At 36.9% G+C, this 24,858-nt stretch overlaps 2 protein-coding genes across 4 annotated transcripts in view; one reads left to right on the top strand and one right to left on the bottom strand.

The window, feature by feature from the left end:
* The first annotated feature begins 202 nt into the window (after positions 1-202).
* KRAS (KRAS proto-oncogene, GTPase) lies at positions 203-22,941 on the top strand. 3 transcript variants are annotated; one of them, XM_035888529.1, is made up of 5 exons: positions 203-261; positions 367-609; positions 6,804-6,982; positions 9,320-9,479; positions 15,598-15,717. In XM_035888529.1, exons 2-5 carry the CDS (start codon positions 499-501, stop codon positions 15,715-15,717), a joined length of 570 nt encoding a protein of 189 aa, XP_035744422.1. In that variant the 5' UTR covers positions 203-261; positions 367-498. The 3 variants fall into 3 exon arrangements, with proteins under 3 accessions (XP_035744422.1, XP_009647046.1, XP_035744423.1); XM_009648751.2 differs by lacking the exon at positions 15,598-15,717 and adding an exon at positions 22,155-22,941 and having other exon boundaries at positions 212-261; XM_035888530.1 differs by lacking the exon at positions 203-261 and having other exon boundaries at positions 364-384; positions 487-609.
* Positions 22,401-24,858, bottom strand: part of ETFRF1 (electron transfer flavoprotein regulatory factor 1) — a 5,356-nt gene continuing 2,898 nt past the window's right edge. The window contains exon 3 of the mRNA XM_009648705.2: positions 22,401-22,476. The gene's annotated coding sequence lies outside the window, so the exon portion shown is untranslated. The remainder of the gene's footprint in view (positions 22,477-24,858) is intronic.

Raw genomic sequence — 24,858 nt, 5'->3', positions numbered from 1 at the left:
CGGTCGCGCTGGGCTCGCCCGTGGAAAGAAACAGCCGTGGAGGTGAAGCTGTGCTGGCAGCCGAGCCTGTCCGGTCACAGGCGTTGGCAGGAGGCGGGTTCCCGGGTTCGTGGGTCAACCCCAGGGGCGCTCCCTTTGGCCCGGCTTTCGTAAAGATCCGGGAGGTTTCCCGGAGTCACCGGGGCTTGGGGGAGAAAGGAGCGGAGAACAAAATCGCAGCCCCTTGAGAAATAACTCTCTGACCTTTTTGAGAACTTAAAAGTGTGTCCTGGCTCTTTTATCTCTTTGTAATCTCTTGCGGCTTAGTGCCCCACACTACGTTTCCCATAAAATTGTTCCCTCATAGCTTTTTGTCTTATCTTTCAGGGAGGGAGTTGCTTTCTGGTAATAGTAAAGGAACGTGATACTGAATGAAAACTCAACAACAGCATCCTCGTTAGTTGGAACCTGACCCTTTCTGCTTCATGTTGGTTTCTTTGTCATCAGGTCTGCTAAAAAATGACAGAATATAAACTTGTTGTCGTTGGAGCTGGTGGTGTAGGAAAGAGCGCCTTGACAATACAGCTAATTCAGAATCACTTTGTGGACGAATATGACCCTACAATAGAGGTAAACGCTTTCATCTTATAACCTCTCTTCACAAAAAATATCAGTAATAGCGGTAGTTGTTTACTTTTAGACAGTTACCACAAAAACATAGAGCAAAGCTTTATAATAAAAAGAGCTCAAAGATAGTGGTCAGCGTCGGACCAGTGTTGGAGAGGAAATTGCGCTTCTTGGCCTGGCTGTGGAACAACAGCTGCAGTAAAAAATTAACAATTTAGATCGATTAACTTATAGTGTTAATTGCCATGTTTTCTTTGACAGTTGGGATGCATGTTTTTAGGATCTCGGTGACAAAGGATTTGCCAAATTCACTTGAAAACGCTTGGCAAAACTCTTCATTGCCTTGCGTGCAACCTCTTAAATGTGACTTTCCTTTTTGATATCAAGAAGGAAAATTTGTAGTTCTGAAATGTACATGTTGAGGTTTGTCAGCTGTCATTAGGATCTGTTTCACACGGTGAGAAGCGTGTCCTGGAATGTTACGGTGAACGAAGCAAAAATTTGGAGCCTGATTTTTTTTTTTTTTTAACACACCAGTGCATGTTTCCGTATCTAGAAAAAATGTTGTAAGATAGCTGCTGTAGTGGATTCTTTGAAATATGTGGCACAGTTCCTCAAATTCTGAAATTGTATTTCGGCTTTAAAAGTTGTGGTATTTTAAAGGCTTTTAATGAGCAGGCAAGCTCTGCCTCTTAAATATAAGAAAAATACCAGTGTTGTCTGAAATCTCCTGTGGATCATTGGATTTAATAACCTCAGACCGTATAAAAGGAGAAATGACACTGTAATTTATCCAAGATTTTTATGCTCCCAGCACCGAAGCTCTGTAGCTTATGACTTCATTTATATGTTTATACAGTGAGGCACTTCCAAGCTCACTTGAAGGAATCGCAAGGGTTTAAATTTAGGCTTAAAATGGTGAATTGGAAAATGGGTATGTAGTCATTTTCAGGTAGACATAAGAGAAAGGAGCCAGTGCCCTGAGATGGTACGAAGCAAAGTATAGGCCTGAGGTAATGTGCCCCAAATAGAGATGTATTTGCTTGAGTTTGAGTTTACCTTAATGTGTCAGTGTGTCGTCTGGTCTCTCTGTTGCATGGCCAAGTAACTTCATGTACGCTTACAGAAGACTTTGTGATGAGACCTGTGGAGAGAGGAAGTGTGTGACTTGCACTAGAAGAGAGCACCTCTTAACTAAGTTGTGAAATCTTAACAACAACCCAAAACATGCCTAAAGAACAGAAAACACACAGAGAGGTTGAGAAGAACAAATGAAATGGGATATTACTTTTTCCTGCAGAAGGAACTCTGGAGAATGTTGGGTTTTGTAATACTTGTTCATAATCATCTGGGTTTCTCTTAGGTGCAGAGGTCTGTTTCTGCATTACAAAAAGTACTGTGGAGGTTCTATGTTATAAGTTGTCATATAAAGCCAGAACTGTGTCAACAATTTAGGAACACAAAAACTTAGATGTCACTAGTCCTAAATCACTTGAGGGTTTTTGCTAATTAACGAGCAGAGTATTTTGAGGAATACCAAATGAATTTTAATGTAAAATAGTAAAATGAAAATACAGTTCCTTATAGAAAGAACCTAAAATCCCAGAACTGTGGCTTTTATTTAGTAATGTACAGGATGACTGTAATGCTGTGGTGCCGTCCAGAATCAGTATGTTCTGAAAGAAAGAAACCTTTAACCTAATGGGTTTTACCAGCATCCGCAACTTGTAGAAGTTGCAGAAGATTAATACTGTTGCATGCAACAAGTTCTTGTCTGAGTACTAGTTACCATTCTTGTCCTTGAAATTCTGAGACCTTGAGGATGGAGGCTGTATCTTCCTAGTCATGTGATAAATCAGCTTGTATGCGCTCACAGTGCTATAATCATGTAGGTAAGCCTGTAGGGAAGAAAGAATTCAGTTATTGTAAGAGTGGTCTGTGATTTGGAGTGGCAAACAGGTTGCAGAGAATGGGCTTGTAAGTGGGTTTAAATGCTTCAGTCCTTGCCTAGGCAGAATCCCATTCAGTTGAGAAGGGTTGCTTGATTGTGCTTCCTGCATAGATGCAGTTGCGGTGGTAGGGGCTGATCAAAGAACAATAGCTGTAGAGTGGTTTTTATGCAGTATGCGGAAATAAGGCTAAAGTTGCTTTGACTGGTAAATATAACAGTTAAGACTGTTCACTAGTGCCACTACTATTGTTTCCCACTTACTACTGTTCCTTTCATTGCCATACGGCTGTTGCCAAAATACTTATTTTCCCTTGCAGATAAGTAATTAAGCTAAATGTTTTGGGGTTGACAGAGAAAAGAATTCAGTGTTCGTTATTTGTAGTGGATTCTGCAACTACATAGATGTTGAATACTTCTAAATCTTTCCTGTGATGAAGAAAATGAAATTCAACACTTGTAAAATTCTCATGTTGTAAAGACATGATGCAGTTGAAGAAAAAATATACTAGTTACTTAATCACAGATGCATTTACAGTGTTAATGTTGTTTCCATTTTCAGTGGAATAGGCTTAATGATTCAACAAACTTGTTTGGAAACTGTCAAGTTTCATGGCCTGCTTGAGTATTTGATTTATTTCTGAGCATAGCAGATGATTGGGGAGGGGAGCACAGGGGGAGAAATTAAAATGAATGCATGTTGGGGTGGCTACTGTTATCCAAGTATACATGATTTATATATGTTTCATAATTTCATATCTTATTTGAAGTAGGTATTCAAACACAGATTTATAGCCAAGCAATTTTAAGTGTGGGGGGATTTTTTTTAACTGTATGTACACTAACCCTTGTAAATCTGGCCTAACACACAGAACAGTTGGACTAGTGCCCTCTACTGGTCGAGGTTTGTTAAATCTTCATTTGCCATACCTTGTGTGATAATGAAATCTTTACATTTTTAAATTTTATTTATTTACAAATTCAGCATGTTTTACTGCTGAATATATGTCATCTTTTAAATGTCCTAGAGAAAGAACATCTTTCCTAGTTGCCAGTCTGAGGTTTTTCAATTGGATTAGCAAAATCCCTCAGCTGATTTAGGAATATGGATATTTAAGTCTGTGTTCTTAAATGACCTGTGCACCTGTGAAACTTCCACCAATATTTAGTAATATCTTAGTTTTAGTTGCTGTGATATTTTAATATTAAATCACTGGTATAATGGATTTTTACAAAATAATAGTTGCTAGCTTAGATGGGATTTATTAAGCAGTGGGATGGGTTTTTTTAGATAAATTCCATATGTAGTATATAGATGAGATTTCCTATCGCATTTTCTTATCGGTGCTTGTGAACGATGGAATTATTACTCCTTTAGCATAATTCATGCTGATTTTTATGGCTTGTGAAAGGCCAATAAAAGCAGGCTAAATGATTAATGAAATTAAAACTTTTTGATATAGATATGCTGAGTCTGGATACTGAGGAAAATTGCAAATTCATATTTGGAGTCGGGTACTTTTTTGAAATTAACTTCTAGCTTGCATTTTGTTTCTGCTTAATAGCCTTTTACTGGATGTTTCTTCATTGTTTCTTCATTGCATTCGTTACTGCAAAACTTCAATGTGCAGTAAAGCTACTGGATTTTTATGAACTATTCAATGTATAGATTAGAAGGCTGGGGTTTGTTGTTGAAGGGGAGCCTGGCCATTTGGGTTCTGCAATTGCATTTTAAAGCAGAAGCGCCACAAGTACTGTAGTAGCATAACTTTTCTTTTTGGTACATCCTACAGTTTGTTTTGCAGGACTTGGTATTTTTTACACTATAGTAACACTTAAACAATTTTTTCTTGGGTATGTTTACATTAGTGTTCGCCATGAATGGGGGTGGGAGTTCCAGTTGCCTGAGCTTTTAATGTGGTGCTGCAGTTTTCTTCCCTACAGTGACAAACATGATTTCAGGTTTGATGTTTTGCAGGGGAAAAAAAGAGGGCAAAAAAGCAAAGTGTTTATTATTTCAGCAGATTGGAAGGAAATCATAAGTTTGAATTTTCTCTTCCATGTCTTCCTTGTCCTTCTGCTTCAAATCCCCTTTCCAGTTAGTGACAAAATTTTTTTTTCTCCAGAAGTGGGCAGAACAACTACCATCTCAAAGCGTTCCTTCTTTTTGTACCTGTGCTGTGCTTTATGCTAGTGCATCTTTGGTATTGCTGCTAACATGGTAGGCATGCCAAAGCCAGCAGTTCTTAGGTGATTTTCTTTTCTCTTAAAAATTATTTTCTTTGATGAAAATTACTTAAAGCTTTTGTTTAGAGCTCAGTTGAGGGGAATTTCTTTTGCTTTGAAGTGCTAAGATGTGAAGGAATAATACAGGCTTTTCAAGAACTGTTTTTCATATTTTTAAACCAGCAGTCAAATTGTAAGAGAATGAAAGCTTTGTAAATATGCCTTGTGTAATGATAGAAGTTCTACTAGTACTTCACTGTGAACTGTGATAAAGGTATCGTAGGACGTGGGGGATCTGCTATTGAATTCAAGTGAATTGGAATACAGATGTGTCCTTTGGGGGGGTGGGTGGGATCGGTGTGGGTTTTTTTCCTTTAAGCAATGAATAGAATATTAACCTTATTTTAAAACACAATGGCGCTTGTGTATTTGTCTCAGCTGTATCAGTATTTAAACATGGCTTGTAAGTTTCTAAAGTAAGTTACCCGCTTCTTACTTGAACACTCAATTTGCATTGCTGTGAAATAAATATTTCTGAAATCATGTTGGAGGTAAACTTTTATCTTTAAGGTAAACAGTCAATGTTGTTTTAACTGATACTGTTAAATGTCATCCAGGCTCAAGATAAATGTGAGATTGCAGGGTTTGTTTAGTTTAAGGTACTGATTCTATACAATTATCTCCTGCTTGGTTTTTAGTGTGAGCAACAGGAAAGAAGGGAACCAAAAAAAAAAAAAAAAAAAAAAAAAAATGCACAGGCATAGGTGTATGTGCCTTAAAATGGGTACAAAGGAAGGAAGGTCATTCTGAATTAATCTTCAAGTTGGCTAGAATTGCACCTTTAATTCCTTTCTCATAGCTTAGGTTCACTTCTGTATAGTGTTAAAAAGAACAATAGCAATATTGTGTTAATCTCTAGCTAAAGGATCTGAAAGGTAATACTGAGATTTTGTGTTTATCCCTTTTGTTATAAGTCCTGTTTACTGAGAATTTGTGGTACTGCGCAGTGACCTGTTTTTAAAGCTCACTGACATGGTTTTATTTTGAATATATAGATGTTTATAAAAATAGTTATTGGGAAAGTAAGGCTTGTGTTATCACTAAAACTATATACTCATAGAAGCCTAGCACCAAAGAGAGTTGTAAATAGACATTAATATGTAGTTGCTTGGGACTTTGTACAGATTTTAGCCACTTGAATCAGTGACCTGAAAACTTTGAATTGATAACATTGAAATAATTTGGTCCAACATCTCTTTGAACCAACTGATCAGGGCTTTTATATGACTCTGTGTTGGTCTGTTTTGGCTAAAAAGCTTGAACTTCAAATAGATCAACTTACCTTTGATAACTTAATAACAAATATCATTATATGCACCTCCCTAGGCATACAAAACAGACTTAATGCCCCAAATACTGAAGGCTGAATTTTTATATTTCACTTCCTTTCCAGTGGCATAGATTTTTGGAGTTGTTTTACCTATGAACTCTTTCTATGTTGTTATTTTGTACATTGTTGTGGCACAACACTTCTGTAAACAACCATAGAAAAAAGTCAAATTTTACTTTTAAAAAATAAATTGGTAAATTGAGTAAGCTTAAACAAAGTCAAACCTTTTAAAACCAGTTTTACAAGTTTCTTCAGTTCTATTAACAAGAGACATGGAGGAGATGCTTTTCATCTGAATCCAATTTGTACTTTTTGTCCTTTTGTGCAAAATAACACTGTCCTTTTTGTGTGTGTGTACGTGCATGTATATAATTACTCACTGAAGATTCAGAATACAGATCAGAACATGTCCTTTCAGTCCTCTTTCCAGTTCTGGATTACTGTATACATGTAAATATGGGACATCATTTTCCTACTGTCACTTGCCCGTCTGTAAAGTTGGATTTTAACTCTTAAGTGTTTCCAGTCATGCTCAATTACTAGTAAACAATTTTATTATCTTCTGAATTATACGTGTTTGAAGTCTTACTTGTTTGTGTTTAACCAAGGTTTATGGTTTTTTTCTTTTCTTAGGATTCCTACAGGAAGCAAGTAGTAATTGATGGAGAAACCTGTCTCTTGGATATTCTTGATACAGCAGGTCAAGAAGAATACAGTGCAATGAGGGACCAATATATGAGAACAGGGGAAGGTTTCCTGTGTGTATTTGCTATAAACAATACAAAGTCTTTTGAAGATATTCACCATTATAGGTGTGTATATTGAAAGATAATTGACTAACTCTTGTATTAGGTTGATAGGTTGTTTGCTCTTCCATTTCCCCATCAAAGGGGAAATGTGCAAATTAGCAATATTGCAACTTATTTGTGCATTTGTAGGTCTAGAATTCTGTAGATCTAGGATTTTGGGTAATCTGAAAATCTGGTGCTGTATTCACAAGTTAGGCAGACAAAATACCTGAAAGCTCTTTTGGTATAAACTAGTGTGACTTAGTATTTCTGCCTGTTCATAGTGAAGACTTATCTAAAGGTAAACTCTTGCTCATTCTGTAGATAAAATTGTGTGCTAAAATGGAAAAACTTATGCAGTTGAAATTGTACAGACAATAATGTCAATTGTTAGCTCTTGTTCTGGGGGTGGAGGGGAAATACCTGTGGAATGTTATTAGAAGAGTGACGTGGGTGAACCCTGACACCTAAGAAGGGCAGACACACAAAATCAGAGCTCCAACATGGCTGATAAAAACCAACCCGTTATTAGTTTTTCTGTATGGTCTTTTTTTTTTTTTTACTAATTACTTAAAAACTTCAACTCCTGCTTCTTTGTCAGCTACACTAATACAGAAATAGAAGCAGTCTCTCGTGATTACCATACTGGTTCATTTATAACTTAGTAGCTTAATATTACACTGAATTCTCCTCGGGTATTCTGGTAGAATACAATGCAAATTCCACTAAAGATCACTGACTTCAGCAGCATCAGTTTAAGATTAGTCCCAAACACATAACGCTAAGCTATTCATAGTTAGGCATTTATAATACAGTTAGATGTATGTTCCTGTATGGTGGAGGAGTGTCTTGCTAACAGTATTACTCACAAACCCAACATCTACTCATAAGCTGAAGATGCACGTTTTTGTTACGAATAGAAGTTGTGGTTCTTCATTTAAGGTGGGATATCATGACAGTTCAAGGTAATCAAAGTCAGGAGGTGCAGCTGCCCTGATCACATGCTTTCATTTTCTCCTGTATGCCAGCAAATCGGCTCATTTGATCGTGTAGTGTGCTGATGTGAGTAGCTGAACAGGTAGATGCTCTGCCTACAGAAATAGGTCCCTGTTGGCATCTCCCTGCAGCAGCTGTGGGATCAGGGGAGTACTGTTGCAAATAAGGGGTAAAATTGCTGCATACTAACCCAGGGAGAGATCAATATTGAGAATATAGGCACTTTCTTTCAGGAAGAAATTATTTAAATGGAGCTAGCCAGCCTTTGTGTAAATGTCATTATATATAAAAATGTTCTAATTGAATGTATTGGTACTGGTGATTTAAAGAAAAAATATAGTTAATTTATCATGCCTGCTGTGCTAACTCTTAAAATACCATTTCTATTGCTCTCAGAAAAAAACATGAATTTCTCTTCATTATCTAACCAGATTATTACAAATGAGTTTCATTTGGTTGTACTGGAAGAAAGGACAAGGGCAAGATAGATGTTGATGTAAGGGGGAGAAGGAGCATAGAGGTTTTTATGTTGCATAAGAAGGCCTTCCCAGTTTATTTCAAAGAATGTTGTGAGTTGAATGCTGGAGTTTCTACTGTGCATTCCCACCTGTGGATGACCTTGCAGATTGAAGCTGAAGGCTTGTAAATAAATAACTGGAAACAGTGACTATATTAATTAAGGAACATAGTGCTACGTTATTTGGGAAGACAAAAGTAATGAAATTACTGATTGTTATTTGAGATTCCTGGCAAGTACCTCCAACTAGTATTTCAAGATGCTTTTTAAATAGTGTTTGAAAGGACTCCTTTACCAAATTCATCTTTATAGACAACCAGACCAGTGGTCTTCAAAATTTAAAACCTCCTGTCTAAATGCAGAGTTTGTAATTCTGTCTTTAATTTAAAGTGAAAAAACCACCCCCACCCCCAAAATCAAACAAAAAATGAGACAACAGACATAGGGCTTTCAGCTGTTTTATCTTGGCAAATGAATTGAGTATTATGAGTGCTGAGTATGAGAGATAAGTAGTAAGATTTATACCAGAGCTTCTTAGGCTCTTTCTAGCATTAGCTGGAGAGGAAAAAAAAAAAAAGGTGTAATGACATCAAAATCTATCTTGGTTTGCAAAATGTCAACCTCATTTTTTTTCTTTTTTCTTTTTTTTTTTTTTTAAATTAGATTATAAACTTGATGGTGACAGGATTGGGCAATGTATTTTTTGGTGGCTTCTCATAGTGTATGTGCAGTAAAGTAACAAAGAATGATGCTGGAATCTGTTAATTCAATTTTGTTTCATTGTTTTAAAATTACCATATAAACCATTAATATATGTTAAATAGAATATCTTTTTTTTTTCTTTTTAGGGAACAAATAAAGAGAGTTAAAGACTCTGAAGATGTCCCAATGGTGCTAGTAGGAAACAAATGTGATTTGCCTTCCAGAACAGTAGATACAAAACAAGCTCAGGATTTAGCAAGAAGTTATGGAATTCCTTTCATTGAAACATCAGCAAAGACAAGACAGGTAAAGCTCAAAACTTGCCAGAGACAAATGTAGAACTCTCATCTGAATTATCATGTTAATTATTCTAGGCATTGACAATTGCATGGTCATACCAATGGATATATTTCTCCAGAGTAGAAATTCTTGTGGTGTCTCTTTCTGTCAACTTGCTGACAGCTGGTAATTGTTTATTAATGAGTGATTCGCTTCAGTTGCACAAACTCAAATAATGAGACCTGGGCTGCTATTACTTTCCACTGTCAGATGGTTGCAGCATTCTTAACATTGTGATAGGTTTTAATAGAATAGAAAGTACTTCTACTTAGAGGTGAAATGCTTTTTTTCTTAGCAAGAGGATTAAGCAGACAAACAGCTAATTAGTTCATTCTGTTTTAAGTCTTTTCATTAATAACAAAAGGAATTTTTCTTTACGGCATTGATTCAGCATTAGTGGGACACGCTTGGTATACCTTTTTATAGCCAAGCAATTGACCGTAAGTCTCTTTTGAAATTGCTGGATTAATTGCTTGTGTAAACTGATACTCTTCTTAGAAGGCTTTAGCGCTCACTGTTGGTTTATTGTACCCCACTGGTATAGGTGACAGAGGCAGCCCTTAGGGTCCTTTCAGTGCCTCTCTCAGGGTTTGCTGGGACAAAGGTGCACATAGTGGTGCATCTGTGTATTCTGGAGAAGATAGGCTATACAGACATAGATGAAACTGGTTCTGTACTTCTGGAAGAAAGCATTCTTTCTGAAAAATGCTGATTTGTGGCTTTTCTTTTAAGAGTAAACGCTTACTATCAGTACAAATTAGATCAGGCCTAAGTGGCCGAATAACTCATAGTCTCTGCATAATCAGAAGTGTTATGTGCAAGTTATGAATCAGGAAATTAGGTGTAGCAGGAGGAGACAAATAAGAGTAGAATACTGCCATTTGAGTAACTGCTCAGTGTAACAGCTAAATAGATTCAGCCATATCACTCAGCAGAATTTCTCATAGACGGTATGCAAGTTATTTTTGGATATAAGAAGTGAATATTTTATTACTGCAAATTTGCAGCATCCACCCAAGTTCCTGACAAGTTGAAACCCGGACTAATTAGTAAAACTTTACAGAGGAATCAAAGGAACACTAACTTTTGGCAATAGAGAAAGTCTCTGTTGTGTAGTTCTGTGGTTTGTTTTTTTTTAATCCTACCTAACTTTAATGGCTGAGAATAAATTAGGCCACAAGAGTGTTAGGGAAAAATGTGGCATATGAGTGGACTGAATAATTAGTATTCTTGTTTGGTAGGTCCTGTATCAGTGTCTGTCATTGAGATGTTAGGATAAAAAAGGAAGAACTCTGAAATTATGTTTGAGGTTTGAAATAATAGAAGTTCCATACTAACTTCTAGGATTTTTTTTTTTTTCCCCACTTTGTTCAGCCTGTTGTATAGAGCATCAGGTTTTGTTTAGGAAATACTCCTTTTGCATAGCCACTTTTAATGAAAGTATGTTGATATGATGGTGTATTTTCAAAGATTTCTTCTCCCCGTGCCACCTGCAGTTTACTCCTACAAGCAGCCCTACCATGCCTAGCCAATACAAAATTGCATGCTCAGAAATCACCATTCCCATTCAGTTTTATAATCTTTGTTTACACAAAGTAGTATCTGCTTTTTTATCTTTCAGGCTTTTAAGAGGTCTGCACTTGTTTCTGAGGACAATAGATTAATCATATAGGAACTGTTTTTCTATAATTTGTCTTTTTATCTGTGACTTTATATTTCTGGAGGTCCCAACTGGGGTGTTACAGAAGGGGCTGTTTGGTTCTGTTTTTCAAAGCTGAGCTTTACACCCTCTACAGATAAAATCCACTGGACACCTTTAGGGATTCCTTAAAATAAAGGTATCCTATAGATTCTTTTGAGAATGCTGGCTTCTAAAAGTTGGAACCACTAAGTATGGTTGCTGATTCTTTCACAGTGCTGTTCATAACGTGTGTTATGAAACTGCTTCACAAGATGCTGTGTTAATAAAGTAATTTTGAGAAGGCAAAAGGGAATTGGAGGAAGAACCTGATCTTAATTACATCAAGATCATCTAAATATTTCTCTGTGTGTATATATATATGTTTATACTTACGCATTTACATAGTATGATTTTTCAGTCACACTGGCATATATAAAAAATATATGCGTATACACACCATCTTCCAAAGTAACTTTTAAAATTACGGAATTCAAACTGTTTTGCAAGCTGCATGTAGCCCATGGACTATATATTTTTTTTTTTTATTGGGCAGAATTCAGTCCTTGGGTAAATATAAATAAATAAATAAAAATCTGGTCCTCTCTGGTTACGTGCAGAAGTTTCAAGTATGAACAGATGTGGCTGGTGGTCTGGTACCTTCTGGAGTCTGTAGAAAGTCTGACGTGAATACTTAGAAGTAGGAACCACCTTCTCCTTTCCTGTACGCGCTGACCACCACACCGAAACGTCAGCAGTAATGCCCTGGTGAGGGGGCCCTCACCATCTTCTTGCTTCCTTCCCCATGCCCCGCTTCTGCTGGAGCTCAGAGAGAATCAGAACGGTTTCTGGGGAAGGAATCAGGGGAGATGGAAAGGAGTTGGCCATGTAGTCTGTTTTGATTACCAAGACACTCTTGTTAAATGATGGCTTTGTATGCTCATGCAAAGTGATATCTCTGTTCCAAATAATGCAGTTAAGACTTTCAGAAATTCATAGACAGGGTCAAAAATAGGCAAGATGAAAAACACTGAAACGAAGTGCAGAAATAGGTTGTTCTAAAAGTTAGTGTATTTGTTTGTTTCTGGCTGTCAATAAAGATGTGAACTTTAGCTTACTGCAAACAGGTTGTGTTTTAAGCCAAATCCCCGTGTGAATTTTCATACAAATCATTGAGTTCATCAGTGAAACATCAGCTTAGTGGACCCTACAACTTGGGTGTAAGGCTACAGATTATTGATTTGTTTTAATTAGACCACTTACTGAAATGAATATAATGTAACTTTTGAAAATAATTCTAGTTCTAAATGTAAGCATGTGTTAATACTGGTGGTTTTGTAAGGCACGTTGCATCACTTGTACTCATCCTTTCACAACCCTTATGCAGAAGGATGTGAATTTCTTAAGTTTATTTTGATAGCTGTTTTTGCTTTTCTCTGATTGTATTATATTTGTTTTAGAGACAGCAACAAATTAGCCTTAACCTATAAGCTAAATGTTACACAAGCTAGTAGGTTTTTCTAGGTTGTGTATTCTCCAGTATTGGCTAAGCTGACCTCACCACTACAGTTCTATGTTGGGAGTGCTTTTATGCAAGTGAGTGGCATTCTTCTTGCTTGTGTCCTCATGAATAATTTTGATTTTATTTATCTAACAGTTGGTTTTAAGAGATCAACTCTTATTACGTGTATAAAGGTGGACACAGAACACTTAAAATGTCAAGGCTAATTTTAATTATTTTCCTTTAAGTGTAAATAACAGAAGCAGAATATATGAAAATTCCCGTTTGTACTGTGATCTGTATTTGAAATAGTCTTTCTTTGCACATATTTGTGTTTTAAATTGAATGTTTGTCTGTCTCTTAGGAATCAAAAGCATCTTGAAAACATTGCCTCGAGGTCATAGGTTCTCTGGGCTGTTAAAGTAAATAGCAGTTTAGATTTTGATGGTTTTAATATCTGCCAAAGGATATTTTTGCTTCTAGTTCTGATAGCTAAAAGAACTGGTTAATCGTATTTTGGATATATGGTCCGTGCTCGTTTAAGGAAAAAATACTGAAGCATCTTAAAAGAAATGGGTATTAAAATTACAAACTTGTAAGACTGGCACCTGGCTCTTTAAAATGTTACCTTGTGCTAACGAAATTAGCAAATGTGTCTCTGTACAGCTTTTCTTTCAGAATAACTTCTTTCAACAGGATTCATAAGACTGCTCTTGGTGATGGCAGTAGTAGCAATTTCTTTTCTCACTCTGTCTGTCTCTCCCTCTCTCTGCATTGCTAAAGCAAATTGCAGCTCCTATTGGTGATGGGAAAGTTGGCAATAAATGTTGACTGAAGAATTGTTATCTAATTATTCATGTGACAGCTCCATAATCAAATTATGTATTTCTACTGCAAAACAGTAGATTTGCAAAAATGTTGATTCTTGTACAGCCTGTGCTTTGGCACATAGCAGCTGATCAATGTTTAATGTTTCCTCTTCAGGAATAAAAACTTTCATTCCTTCCAGGAAAACACGAAAGTATGAGCTTTACTTGGTTTTTGCTGGTTTTTAATGGCTTCCTTTACATTTTGCAAACTCTCAGACCTGGAATGTAAGAAGACTTGTCACCTCGTCAATACTTCACTACATCCTTACAGGGCACATTGTATGTACTAGAGAACTACAATCCAAGAAATAAATCTAATTAAATTGATCTTTAAATTCAAGTGACTGTGGCTCAGAAGAACCCTCAGATCAGCAGCAGTGTGTTAGGAATGAGTCAACCTGTGGCACAGTTCATGCAAAATGACCCCGTAACTGTGGCAGTAAATGCTAGCTATTTTTGTTACTGGGTGCATAATATGAAGGTGGGTTGGAGAGACAATTTATGGAAAATCTGCCAAATAAAAGCCCAGATTGCATGTTTGGGTAGTAAAAAAGTTTTGGGGCTTAAAGGGTTGTACTGTTTTCCATGATCATCAGTCTGTTCTGTTTTTATTTTCAGATGAGTTTGTATTAAGCTAACAACCCTGTTGATCTGACTGAGGAGACAAGTAATGAGATTGATAGTAAAGCAGAGGAGAGATTTGCTCTCCCCTTAAAAGCTGCAGCTAGACATTTTGCATCTTGTTATAACAAGAACATCCTCACAGATGTATCTAAATTTTTAAGTTTATGCACAGATATAATCAGTTAAAATAACACATACTATAACTTAAAGCTAGTTCTGTACCTCTTTATTTTGTATTTGCTTAAAGGTATCTTCAGTCCTCGTACTTTTTTTAAATGCTTATGGTATCCTTCTCTCTGAGGGGCTTAAACACAAAGCTGCAGAAAGGTAGGGTGTGAGACCAGAGAAGTAAAATATGTAGCTCTGTGTCATCCCTGGAATATTTAAAGAGCTCTCTTACCCAGGGAAAAATCTGAGCAGCAGAACCTGGCAGGCTGTTTGGACTTGGTTGTTATAATGGGAACCTAGCGGTTGCCTGAGTCTGGCCTAGAGAGAACAGATCTGTGCCTTGCACATTGGTGAGAACCAAGCTCATGATAATAATGATCTTGTTGCTTTTTCTGCATGGAAGAATAACTTCTATAATTTCAAGAAGTAACTTTTGAAAGTTACTCTGAAATGTAATATACTTCAGGTGCTTCTTAAAAGCACTTTGCTATGACTCAAATATTCCCTTTCCTAAATCTAGGAGCATAGTGCTTGCTCTGTAAAGTAAGCAGCTTTAAGAACAATATTGCCCAAAATTTAGTATTCTTAGAAGACTTTATTTCTTTGTAACCTCTTAGGAAATTACCTTTTTAGACTTTTTCTGTGCTTTCTTAGTTTGTTCCACATATTTTTGCAAAGAAAGTACACCTTATATAAAGAACAGAACATAAACAAGCTTACTTTTTGTTGCCTACCCAAACAGTAATGGGTTCTCACTTTGGTTAAGAAGTGAGAATAGGTGGTTAACTGTATGTGTTGGCTAGTACCGCGCCCCGCAGTTACCAGTCTAGTAAGGTTTTATGCCTCCTAAATACATCCATGCCTACAGAAATGTGTGAAAAGATTCAGTAACGCAAGCGGTATTATTTTCAATGCAGCATGCAATGCAAGCAAATAGTTCTTATTTTTTGTCCAAGTGGTGCCTTGTATAGAAGAAAAAGGAGGGCCTGAAGCATAGATATTCACAGTAATTGGTAATCAATAAATTATTTGAGCGTGTCTCTCTTGTGTTAAAAAGTACTTATCAAGCAGCAAATGTGCAAGCCCAGCATTTAAAATATGTAAATGGAGATCCAGATACTTCTCTCAAGTAAAGCTCATAATTTCAGTGGCTTTGTTGTGGTTATTTTTCCCCTGCCATGGGTGTCCCAATATGTCACGGTTGTTAATGAAGCAGTTTTTAAGGAGTTGTGTTTTACAATGCAGAGAGTGGAGGATGCTTTTTATACATTGGTGCGAGAGATTCGACAGTACAGAGTGAAAAAAATCAGCAAAGAAGAAAAGACTCCAGGGTGCGTGAAAATTAAAAAATGCCTTGTAATGTAACAGGGTAAGTTTTGTAATGTAACAGGGTAAGTTTTACAAATCACTTGCCAAATGAAAATGATTGACAGCATCTTGCGAATCAGACATTTTATGGTTAATTGATGACATAATTTATGGTATAAACCCAATCAGATTTCAGTATACTAGTCCTGAATAATATTCCTAGCAAATACCCAAGTACTATGGATTTGCTTTGTTTCATGGTTTTTTGATGAATAGATCAACAAGAAGTCTGTACTGCATATCAAGTTCCCCTTCTGTGAAATGGAAACCTGGTTTTGTGTGTGAAGAAGTACAGGAAGTTTTATTACAGATATATTGCAGATGCTGTTGAAGTGGCTATTGATTGGGTCTTTAGGTTGGTGAACTGAGGGGAGAGGATCATATAGTCCTTCTCAGGTACAGAAACAGGAGGTTCCTAATCCAGTAAACAGTATCTGGATAGCAGCTGGCATATAGGATTTCTTAATTCTCAGGCCCTTCCTTACGCTATGCCATTTTTCCCTTGTTTTGCCCCACCTTAAAAAGAACCCTACCGTTTGCAGAAGCACATTAGCTTTCTTTTTTGTCAGCTATGATGCCCTGACTGATCTAGGTTTGGACCAAATGGTAGGGTTTCACTTGCTGAGAGCCTTTACAAGGGGGGAAGCAACAGTGAAGTAAGACTGCAGGGGGTGGGGACAGACACCAAAGACCACATCCAAAAACCCACAAAAATACCCAATACCCAAACTCACAAAATCATTTTTTATCTGTATACTCCACTGTAAGAAAATAAGGGAGGAGAAGAGGGAAGATGCAACTGTGATATGGAAGAAGTGCTAGTCTAAATAACTTCTGGCGCTTTTTGAACAAACCATCAGAATAGCTCCTTGCATATATGACTATCCCATTAATTCTTTACCTCTTACTGCACTACTGCAGAGAGTGGGTTGTTATTCCTTATATACTTTCTCAACAGGAGGATGACCTGGAATTTCCCATTGCGTAAAAGAAAACCTGTTTGCTTTTCAAGGTGTTTTTTCCCATTTCAGAACATCTTGCAGAGAAGTAGTGGAATTTTACTTGAATCCTAAAGAGACTGTCACAACTGTAGGAGTATCCCCTTCCATAAGGGAGTTTGAGTCCTCTTTCCAGGGGCATGGAGGAGAAATTTTATTTCATATCAGTTTTTAATAGATCTGCTCAGGCTTATTATATTCTCAGCTTTTAAGTGATGGATGACTGCTCTGAGGTAATTCTGTAGATGTTTGCTTAAAAAAAGATACACTTCTGAAAGATACACTTCTGTAATACTGTTTGTATCAAAGGTTTCCTTTGCAGGAAACTGGAAACTTCAGTTATGAAGCTCCCCAGTCTTGCATCCAAAGATCTTAACATAAAATTGATGACATCAAAATAGCTTGTTTTATTCTTTCCTCGTTATCAAAACCAACTAGCAGCAGCCTGGCAAGATTACTTTTGATGAGAGCAACGTGAATTAAGTTGCTTAAGCCTCCTTCCTGTAGCCTTCTGAAAACCAACTTTGCTGTTTCTTGCTTTCTTACAAACATAGCCATACCTCAAAGTAGAATTTCTTTTTGTATACTGGGACTTTAAAGATCCTGAATTCTGTCTGCTTTTCCTTTCTGTGAACTTCCTTGGGAGAAGGAGAACAGGATGGTGGGAATTTTTTCAGTGGAAGCATCTTTTCAGATTTTTAAGATTCTTTTTGATAGCTCTGTGAGCAAGCATATGCTTGCTTTCTACTATCTTCCTACTTTCTTTCTGCCTGTGTCCAAGAGAAGTATGTTTATGGGGTTTTGTGTGGTGGGTTTTTTGTTTGTTTGTTTTTCCAAGATGGGGAAAAATCTTCTCTTGCTAATAATGGATACTGTTGGGTTTTTGGGTTTGGGTTTTTTTTCCCCTCATACCCTTTTAAGAAAACAGTCTTGGATATAAGACTCTAGAACTTAGTGTGTCTGCTCAGGGGAAGAAATATTTGTCTTTGAACTCAAGTTAATTCTACGTAGTATTGATAGTCATTTCAGCAACTCTGTATTTAGAAGGTTAAGCTGGAGAAAGCATATTCCAAAATTATTGTGGTATAGTTGTAGTTTAGTAGTGATTCAGGTTAGAATAAGAAATCTAGCTTTTAAAACAGTCTGGATTGTATTACTCTCCATTCAGTAAGAAGATAACTTATTATTTCAGTCTGATGCATAATAGATAGCTAAGGAAAGCAGCACCTCATGATGTGAGTTTTTCAGCTGGGATTTGAAACTTCAAAAATACTCATTATAACACAGTTTGCAATGATACTCAGTATTTATTTTCCTTTTTTTTTGTCTGTGGATAATGGAATTTGATAGTTCAGAGTGTTTTTCTACCTCTTGGAATATTCAGTTTATCTTCTTGCTGCTTATGGGATGCCTTCCTAATTACATTAATGTTGTACAAGGTAACTGAAAACTTTGACTACCCAGGTTACCAATAACTGCTGATGCTTTCCAAGAGGTTCATTCCTTTGGCTGTTACACAGTAAGGCAGAAAGTACGTAACATCTTCTGCTTCGTTCATAATTACCAACTAGCAAGAAGAAATTTTTAAAACTCACTGTAAAATCCTCAAAAGATGTCTTTCTTGAAAGCATTAAAGTTTTACATAAAACTATACTGTAACAAGGTTTCTCTAGGGCATAAATTGGACACCTAGATAATGTAACTCAGATTGAGCTGGATTAATAGTAAAAAGTTTGAATTACAAAAGTTCTAGGTTTGAATTAAAAAAAAAAATCTAGATTCTTGATTAAAACTGTAATTTAATGATTTTTCCATAGTAGGACAGAGGTGTACAAATAACTTCTCTTCCTCGTGACTGATATATGAATGTATGTATATATTTAAAAATGTAAAATTTAAAAATATAAAAAAACTTTTTTCTACAGTTTAAAACTTGTTTAAGGGTCTATTTTGAGGACTGGGGTATTAAGGAGTTCCCAATTCCTTATGAATTTAGGGCTTCTTATTGATAGCCAGGTTAGTTGCCAAGTCTCATGCATGCTCGTAACCATACAACCACATCTCCAGACTTCTGTATGGACATGGGATCATGCGGTGCTCCAAAGAAAAGTTGCAGAGCCAGGAGCAGGCTGTCTCTGTGGGCACAGTTCTGATTTTTTTGTTCCCTTTGCCTTTCATAGTTGCCCTTCAGAAATGCAAGTGCCAGGAGCAAGCTCCGTCAATGCACCTTTATTGGGGCAGCGTGGTATAGTTCTGAGCAAGCACAGTGAATTTTGAGTTTCTAATCCTGAGCCTGGATTTAAAGCACTCATTCAGTACATCTCTTGCTTTCCAAAAAGCTTGCACACAATAACTCCATTGTTAGAGGGAGGAAGGTCAGCTGCATGCAGTCCCTTCTTACTGAAAGAAGTCACTAGAAAGGTTGACCGCCTTTGATCTTACAGTACTGATGCCTTTAGGGACCTTCTGTAAACAGAGTATCCACTAATTGAATCTAAAATTTAATCTACAGACCTCAGTTTATCTTGAGCTCTCCAGTTCTAACTCACAAATATTCTAAACGTAGTTTTTTATGTCACGTTATATTCATGACCTGAATTTAAGAGGAATTGTGGCAGGACCAAGCTACTAAATCTATAATTAATAATTTTAAAGGCTTGATCTATAAAGGAGTTAATGCAAGGATGAAAGCTAAGTCAATTCCCAAGTATTTGGCAACATGTGCTGTATTTAAACAATCATCACCTTACTAGGTAGAATAAAGATTTCAGCCTTAATTGTGAAGTCATGTGTTTAAAGGCCCATAATAGTCTCTGGATATTACTTTGTACAAGTCATTTTCTCTGTATTTATTTCAAAATCAGTTTAATGAGGGAGGGTTGCTCGTTTGAAGACTTAAATTGCCATTTTTGTTCAGCGGGTCTCATTTGAAGACACGGCTCAAAGCCAATGGCTGTCCTCATAATGATTATTTTTCTAATACATTAATGATGAGCATGAAATACCAAAAGGTAGTTTTGTAAGGAAATGTGAACAGTCCCGTAGAAGAACGTTGTGCAGAGGATTTTCTTATGCCATTCTTGTGCTCTAAGAATGAAACTATTCTTCTGTCTGTTGTGATTGATTCTTAATGCTTTCCTCCCGGCTGGCTGGCTGAGATGAGAGCTGCAGCAGATACGCTTTGAACCGTCACTGCTTCCAGCTCATTTCCCTACGTGAGCATTGCTAAATGTTCACTTTGTGCATTAATGCTGAAGTTATAAGGAAAATACACAAGCTCTCTGTAAAATAATACCAAGGATTGCTAATTCTCAAAAGATTCATGGGGAACGTGACCTTTTCCAGAACCAAGGCTACTCTTCCATTAGGCATGCTACATCGATTTTATATTGCTCAATAATATTCTAAAATTTAGACTAAGTTATTTGCAAGTGTATTTTGTATGTTGCAAGACCTTGCAAAAATGTGCTATTAGTACTGGGAGATAGGCTGCCAAGGACTCTGGTCAAACATCAGTTATTTGTAAATGTTTTATGAACTTGAATGTGAAGCTTTTAAATAAACTTAGGTTATACTGGGAGCATCGCTTTATAAGTGAAGCTATTTAACATCCCTGCTGTTCTTTGGACTTCCCATATTCAGTTTCATGACCACTTGGTGTTTGACTGAAACAGTAGCGAATTAGGTGATTTTTGGCTTTTTGTTGTTGTGCTTTTCTCAGAGCTCACTTTCAGTTCTTTTACTGAAGTAGGCGCATGGGAGTAAACAGAGCATTAACTTCTACAGGCGGCTTGAAGGCCAACTGTAGCTGACAAGAGGTAGGAAGCTGCCTGCTTCTTGTAGGGCTGCATTTCTAGACCCAGTTCTATAATGGTGCAGTTGGCTGCTGTGATACGTTAACATTTGCAACTCTTTCTGATGTATCTAAAAGATAATATAAGGAATAAGGCAGTGAAGAATCCAGATCATTTTTTATCTTAATGATTTTCTAACTGTCAGTACTTAAACTATTAAATGTAAAGGCTGTCTGAGAACATGTGTACTTGATTGGAATTTGGAGCAACCTGAAAGCCAGGCAATAGAATAAACTGTTTCATGTAAATAGGTTGTTACAAAGTATACCATGTAACATTGTACATGATAATGCTTCTTATCAGGCTTTTAAACACGCTGGTCTCTCTTGACTGGAGCTAATTTTTGGCAGAAAATTCCACTGACAGGTAGTGCTGGGTGTCACATAGTAGTAGCACCAAAAGCAAAATGAAACCTGATTTCCACCCCCCACCCCCCAAAAAAAAAAAACCCACAAAACCAAAAAAACCCCAAAACAAACAAAAAAACCTACTCAACATGAAGAAACATTAGCTTTTGTGTCTGTAGCTTAACTATTGGAGCCGTGGAGATTTTAAGTGACTGTATATGATACAGCACCAGAGATAATGTGTTCCGTGTGTCTTTATGTAATTTGAATAGAATCATTTATCAAGTAATAATTTATCAATGGAACTTGGGATTGATTTGCATATTTAAAGATTTGTAAAACTGTGGTGTGATTAGTATATCAGTGTGCCTGAGAAATGACCTGAATATGTAGAATAAACATAATTCGCTCTTTGGTACTGAATTCCTGCTACAAGTAATCATATTTACTTTTTAAAGCTGCATATAGATTAAGGCATAAACAAAGCTAGCTAATGCTTCAGAACTTTACTTTGTACTAATAAGATACATATTTATAATCTAAACATGTGGTACCTATACTTTTTTTAGTTTGAGGTGGGACAACATGCGCCCTCTTCGAGAAGAGGGCAGTACACTGAATTACTTCCCTTACCACGTTAGGAATGGAATTGGACCTCTGGGGTATCTGTGGTCAACCCCTGCGCCGTACGTCACCCACAGGCTGCTGTAAGCCCAGTTTGGGGAACAGCTGGGAAAAAGGGCAGGCAGGTGGCATCAAAATGGTTCATTCGTGGTGTTGTCTCGGTGCTCCTCAGAAACCAGGAGAGGAACAGCCTGCAGCCAGGATTAATTGTTCAAAAGACAGCAGCCCACTCCACAGAGCTGCTCTCCTGCAGGCCCCTCTGCCCATGCACTACAGTAACGCAGTCAGACACGTCCCTCTTAGACGACAGGAGACAACTGTAGTTCCCCTTCCATCTGAACATGTTCTTCCCAGCATGTCCCATCCCAAGAAACAGGAACACTTGAGAGGACTGTTGCCCTGGCAGTTCCTCCAACCCACAGTCTACTCAAGGGAAAGTTATAAAAGCCTCAGGGAGGAGAAGACAGTGTAACCTCTCCTGGCAGGCAGCAAAAGAGACTGCTGATCGAACACACTTCACCTGATCAGGTCAGATGAGAACAGGCTGTACCTAAGCAAGCATGTAAGTCCGTTAATGCGATCTTAATGTGTGCATGTATGTATCTTTTCAGGGTGTTGATGATGCCTTCTATACATTAGTTCGAGAAATCAGAAAACACAAAGAGAAGATGAGCAAAGATGGTAAAAAGAAGAAAAAGAAGACAAAGACAAAGTGTATAATTATGTAAATACAATTTATCCTTATTCTTAAGAAGTACTTAAGTAATTTTTGTACATTACACTAAATTATTAGCATTTGTTTTAGCATTACTTTACTTTCTGCTTCATGATCCTGTTAGCTTTACCTGAATGCTTGTTTTAAATGACAGTGGAAACTTCATTCCTCTTAAAGTGCCAGTATTCTTTGACTGTTGGTTCTTGAACTAGCGATGCCTGTGAAAACAGAAACAGAACAACAACAAAAAAAAAAACAAACAAAAAAATTACACACAAAAACCTGAGAACTGTCTTAGGACTCTTTGGTGCATGCACAATTGCTAACTTCCTATTTCTCTTACTGATTGTGAACTTCTGTGTGCAAACCAAACAACGAAATGATGCTCTACACATTCTAACATCCCCTTTAATTTTTTTGGTTTTTAAATCTGGTTGGGGAAAAAGGACTAGTTAGCAAAAGAGACTTTCATTTCAGCCTTTCTTTTATTTTAGACTGACTGCAATATAGAGAGACCAGAAGCCTTTATAGTCTTCCTGTAGATTTTGCTTCTAGGCATCTAGTCTTGTAGCATTTCAGATCAACTTTAATGAATGTAAAACTTTCACAAAGAAAACTTTCACTGCAATTTGTCACGGTCACTCCTTAAATACTCTATTTTTTCTATAAAAAAAAAAAAAAAAGAAAAATGAAAAAAAGACAACAATGCACATCTGGCAATGGAAAAAGTAAAAGTTCCAATTAGGTTGATTTGCTGTTGTTAATGCATTGCTTTAAGACTTCCACTAACTTTTTGTGTCTGAAGACCAAGGTGAAATCCTAGCTCTCCTGACCCCCAGTGGCAAATCTTTAAGTAGCTTTGTTCAGTAAGTACGTGATTTCACCTTCAGTGTCTCTAGGAAATACTAGAAAGCCTTAACAGATAAGTTGATTCAAATTCTTAGGTTAATTCATACATGGATCCAGAATTTACCAGAAGAATTAAATCGGAATAAATCCTAAATTATATAGTGAAGTAAAACCATTCTTTTTTTTTTTCCCCAAGAGTGGCATTAAATATTTCCAGATGCCCATTTGTGAAAAATAGGGGAGGAATTTTAAATTCTGATAACATCAAATGAGTGAACAAATGAGTTGAATTTAGCTGCTTCATGCAAATGATTTGGAAATCCACCATCCCATGAAAATGGTGTGGAATTTGCACAAACTGTCAGCATAGAACATGGTTTCCAGAGTCAATGTTGTTTGCATGATGTTCGTGAAGTACTAGTTTTGTTGCACAGATTAAATGGTTGGTGAGTGGCATTCCAGTGTCTAGACCAAGATTTTAATGTTGTCCTTCTCTGTGATTAAGTTCTCTTGTGATTCCCACCCCTTTTTTTTCTGATTGGAATTAATGCAGAATTTTGGCAGAAGCTTTCATTTTTGGTACTGCAAGTAGTCTAGTTGTTCTGCACTAAAGTAAGAGCCAGTAAACCCAGTGTTGCCAGTTCCTGTTGTCTTACTGTAAATGTTGCATCGTTTGATTGTTTCATTAGGGCCTGGGTGTTCCTGAAGGTACACTTCTTCATAGTACCTAACTCAGCTGCAGGGTAAAATTTGACAATGTGACTCTGGTGTACCCGAAAGAAATAAAACACAAGACATTGAAGTAGGATAGTTCAGGACACTGAGAAGTTTGGGACAGGGAATAGCAGCAGTGCCCTAACCGAAGGTATACCTACAAGCATGTGGAAATTATACACAGTACAATTTTTATGTACCTGTGTAAGTTGGACCATTTACATGACCTCAAAGGTGCAGCTGCACAAAAAAAGTATTCTTTTGCTTCTATGGAAAAAAAAAACCAACCCACAGTGACTCTGGTAGGTGGAGAGCTGCAAGGCTGGCAGGGGACATACGCTGTCTGGATTGCTGGGTGTTCTTTTATTTCTATGTGGCTGAAATAACGCCTTTCCCTGCCTGCGCCCCCCGTTCCCTCCCATCCACCAAAACCCAGGACCCCCCCCTCTCCTTTCAGCTTTGATGTCAAATCTACATCAGATTATGAAATATTCTGAAAAACCATTATAGGAGAACCTACCATTAGATCATAGGGACCAATAAGGAATAAGAACAGATTCTTAACATTGCAAAACATTCTATAGTTTCCAAGGTTAAAAAATTTTGGAGACAGTTAGTTATTTGCACATTTTAAATACTCTTGGTTATATAATGAAGAACGTAGCAGAAGCGGATAGTATACCTTGAGCAAATGGAAGTAATCTTAAGATTACTTGAAGATTTTTGGTAACTGAGTCACACTGCATGTAAAATTAGGGCTGGTCTAAAGTTCTTATGTTAACTTAGGAAAAATTTTAGCTGAAATGTCTTAATCATGAAATGTGGATTTATATAGCTCTAATATAAAGCTATATATAAAATATTTTTTTGTTTTCAGGAAATGTGATCTGTAGCTACCAATCTAATTAAGTTGTACAAGTACAAAATTTATTTAGATTAGCCCTTATTTACCTTTTTTGAAAAAAAAAAAAATACATCCTTGCCACTGTTGTGCAGTTTTGTCTTAATATTTGTTGAGATTTGGTGAAGCATGTTGG

The sequence above is a fragment of the Egretta garzetta genome, unplaced genomic scaffold (genome assembly GCF_000687185.1).
Source record: "Egretta garzetta isolate BGI_Z169 unplaced genomic scaffold, ASM68718v1 scaffold81, whole genome shotgun sequence".
In the NCBI taxonomy this organism is placed as follows: domain Eukaryota; kingdom Metazoa; phylum Chordata; class Aves; order Pelecaniformes; family Ardeidae; genus Egretta; species Egretta garzetta.
This window is presented reverse-complemented; position numbering and strand designations above follow the sequence as displayed.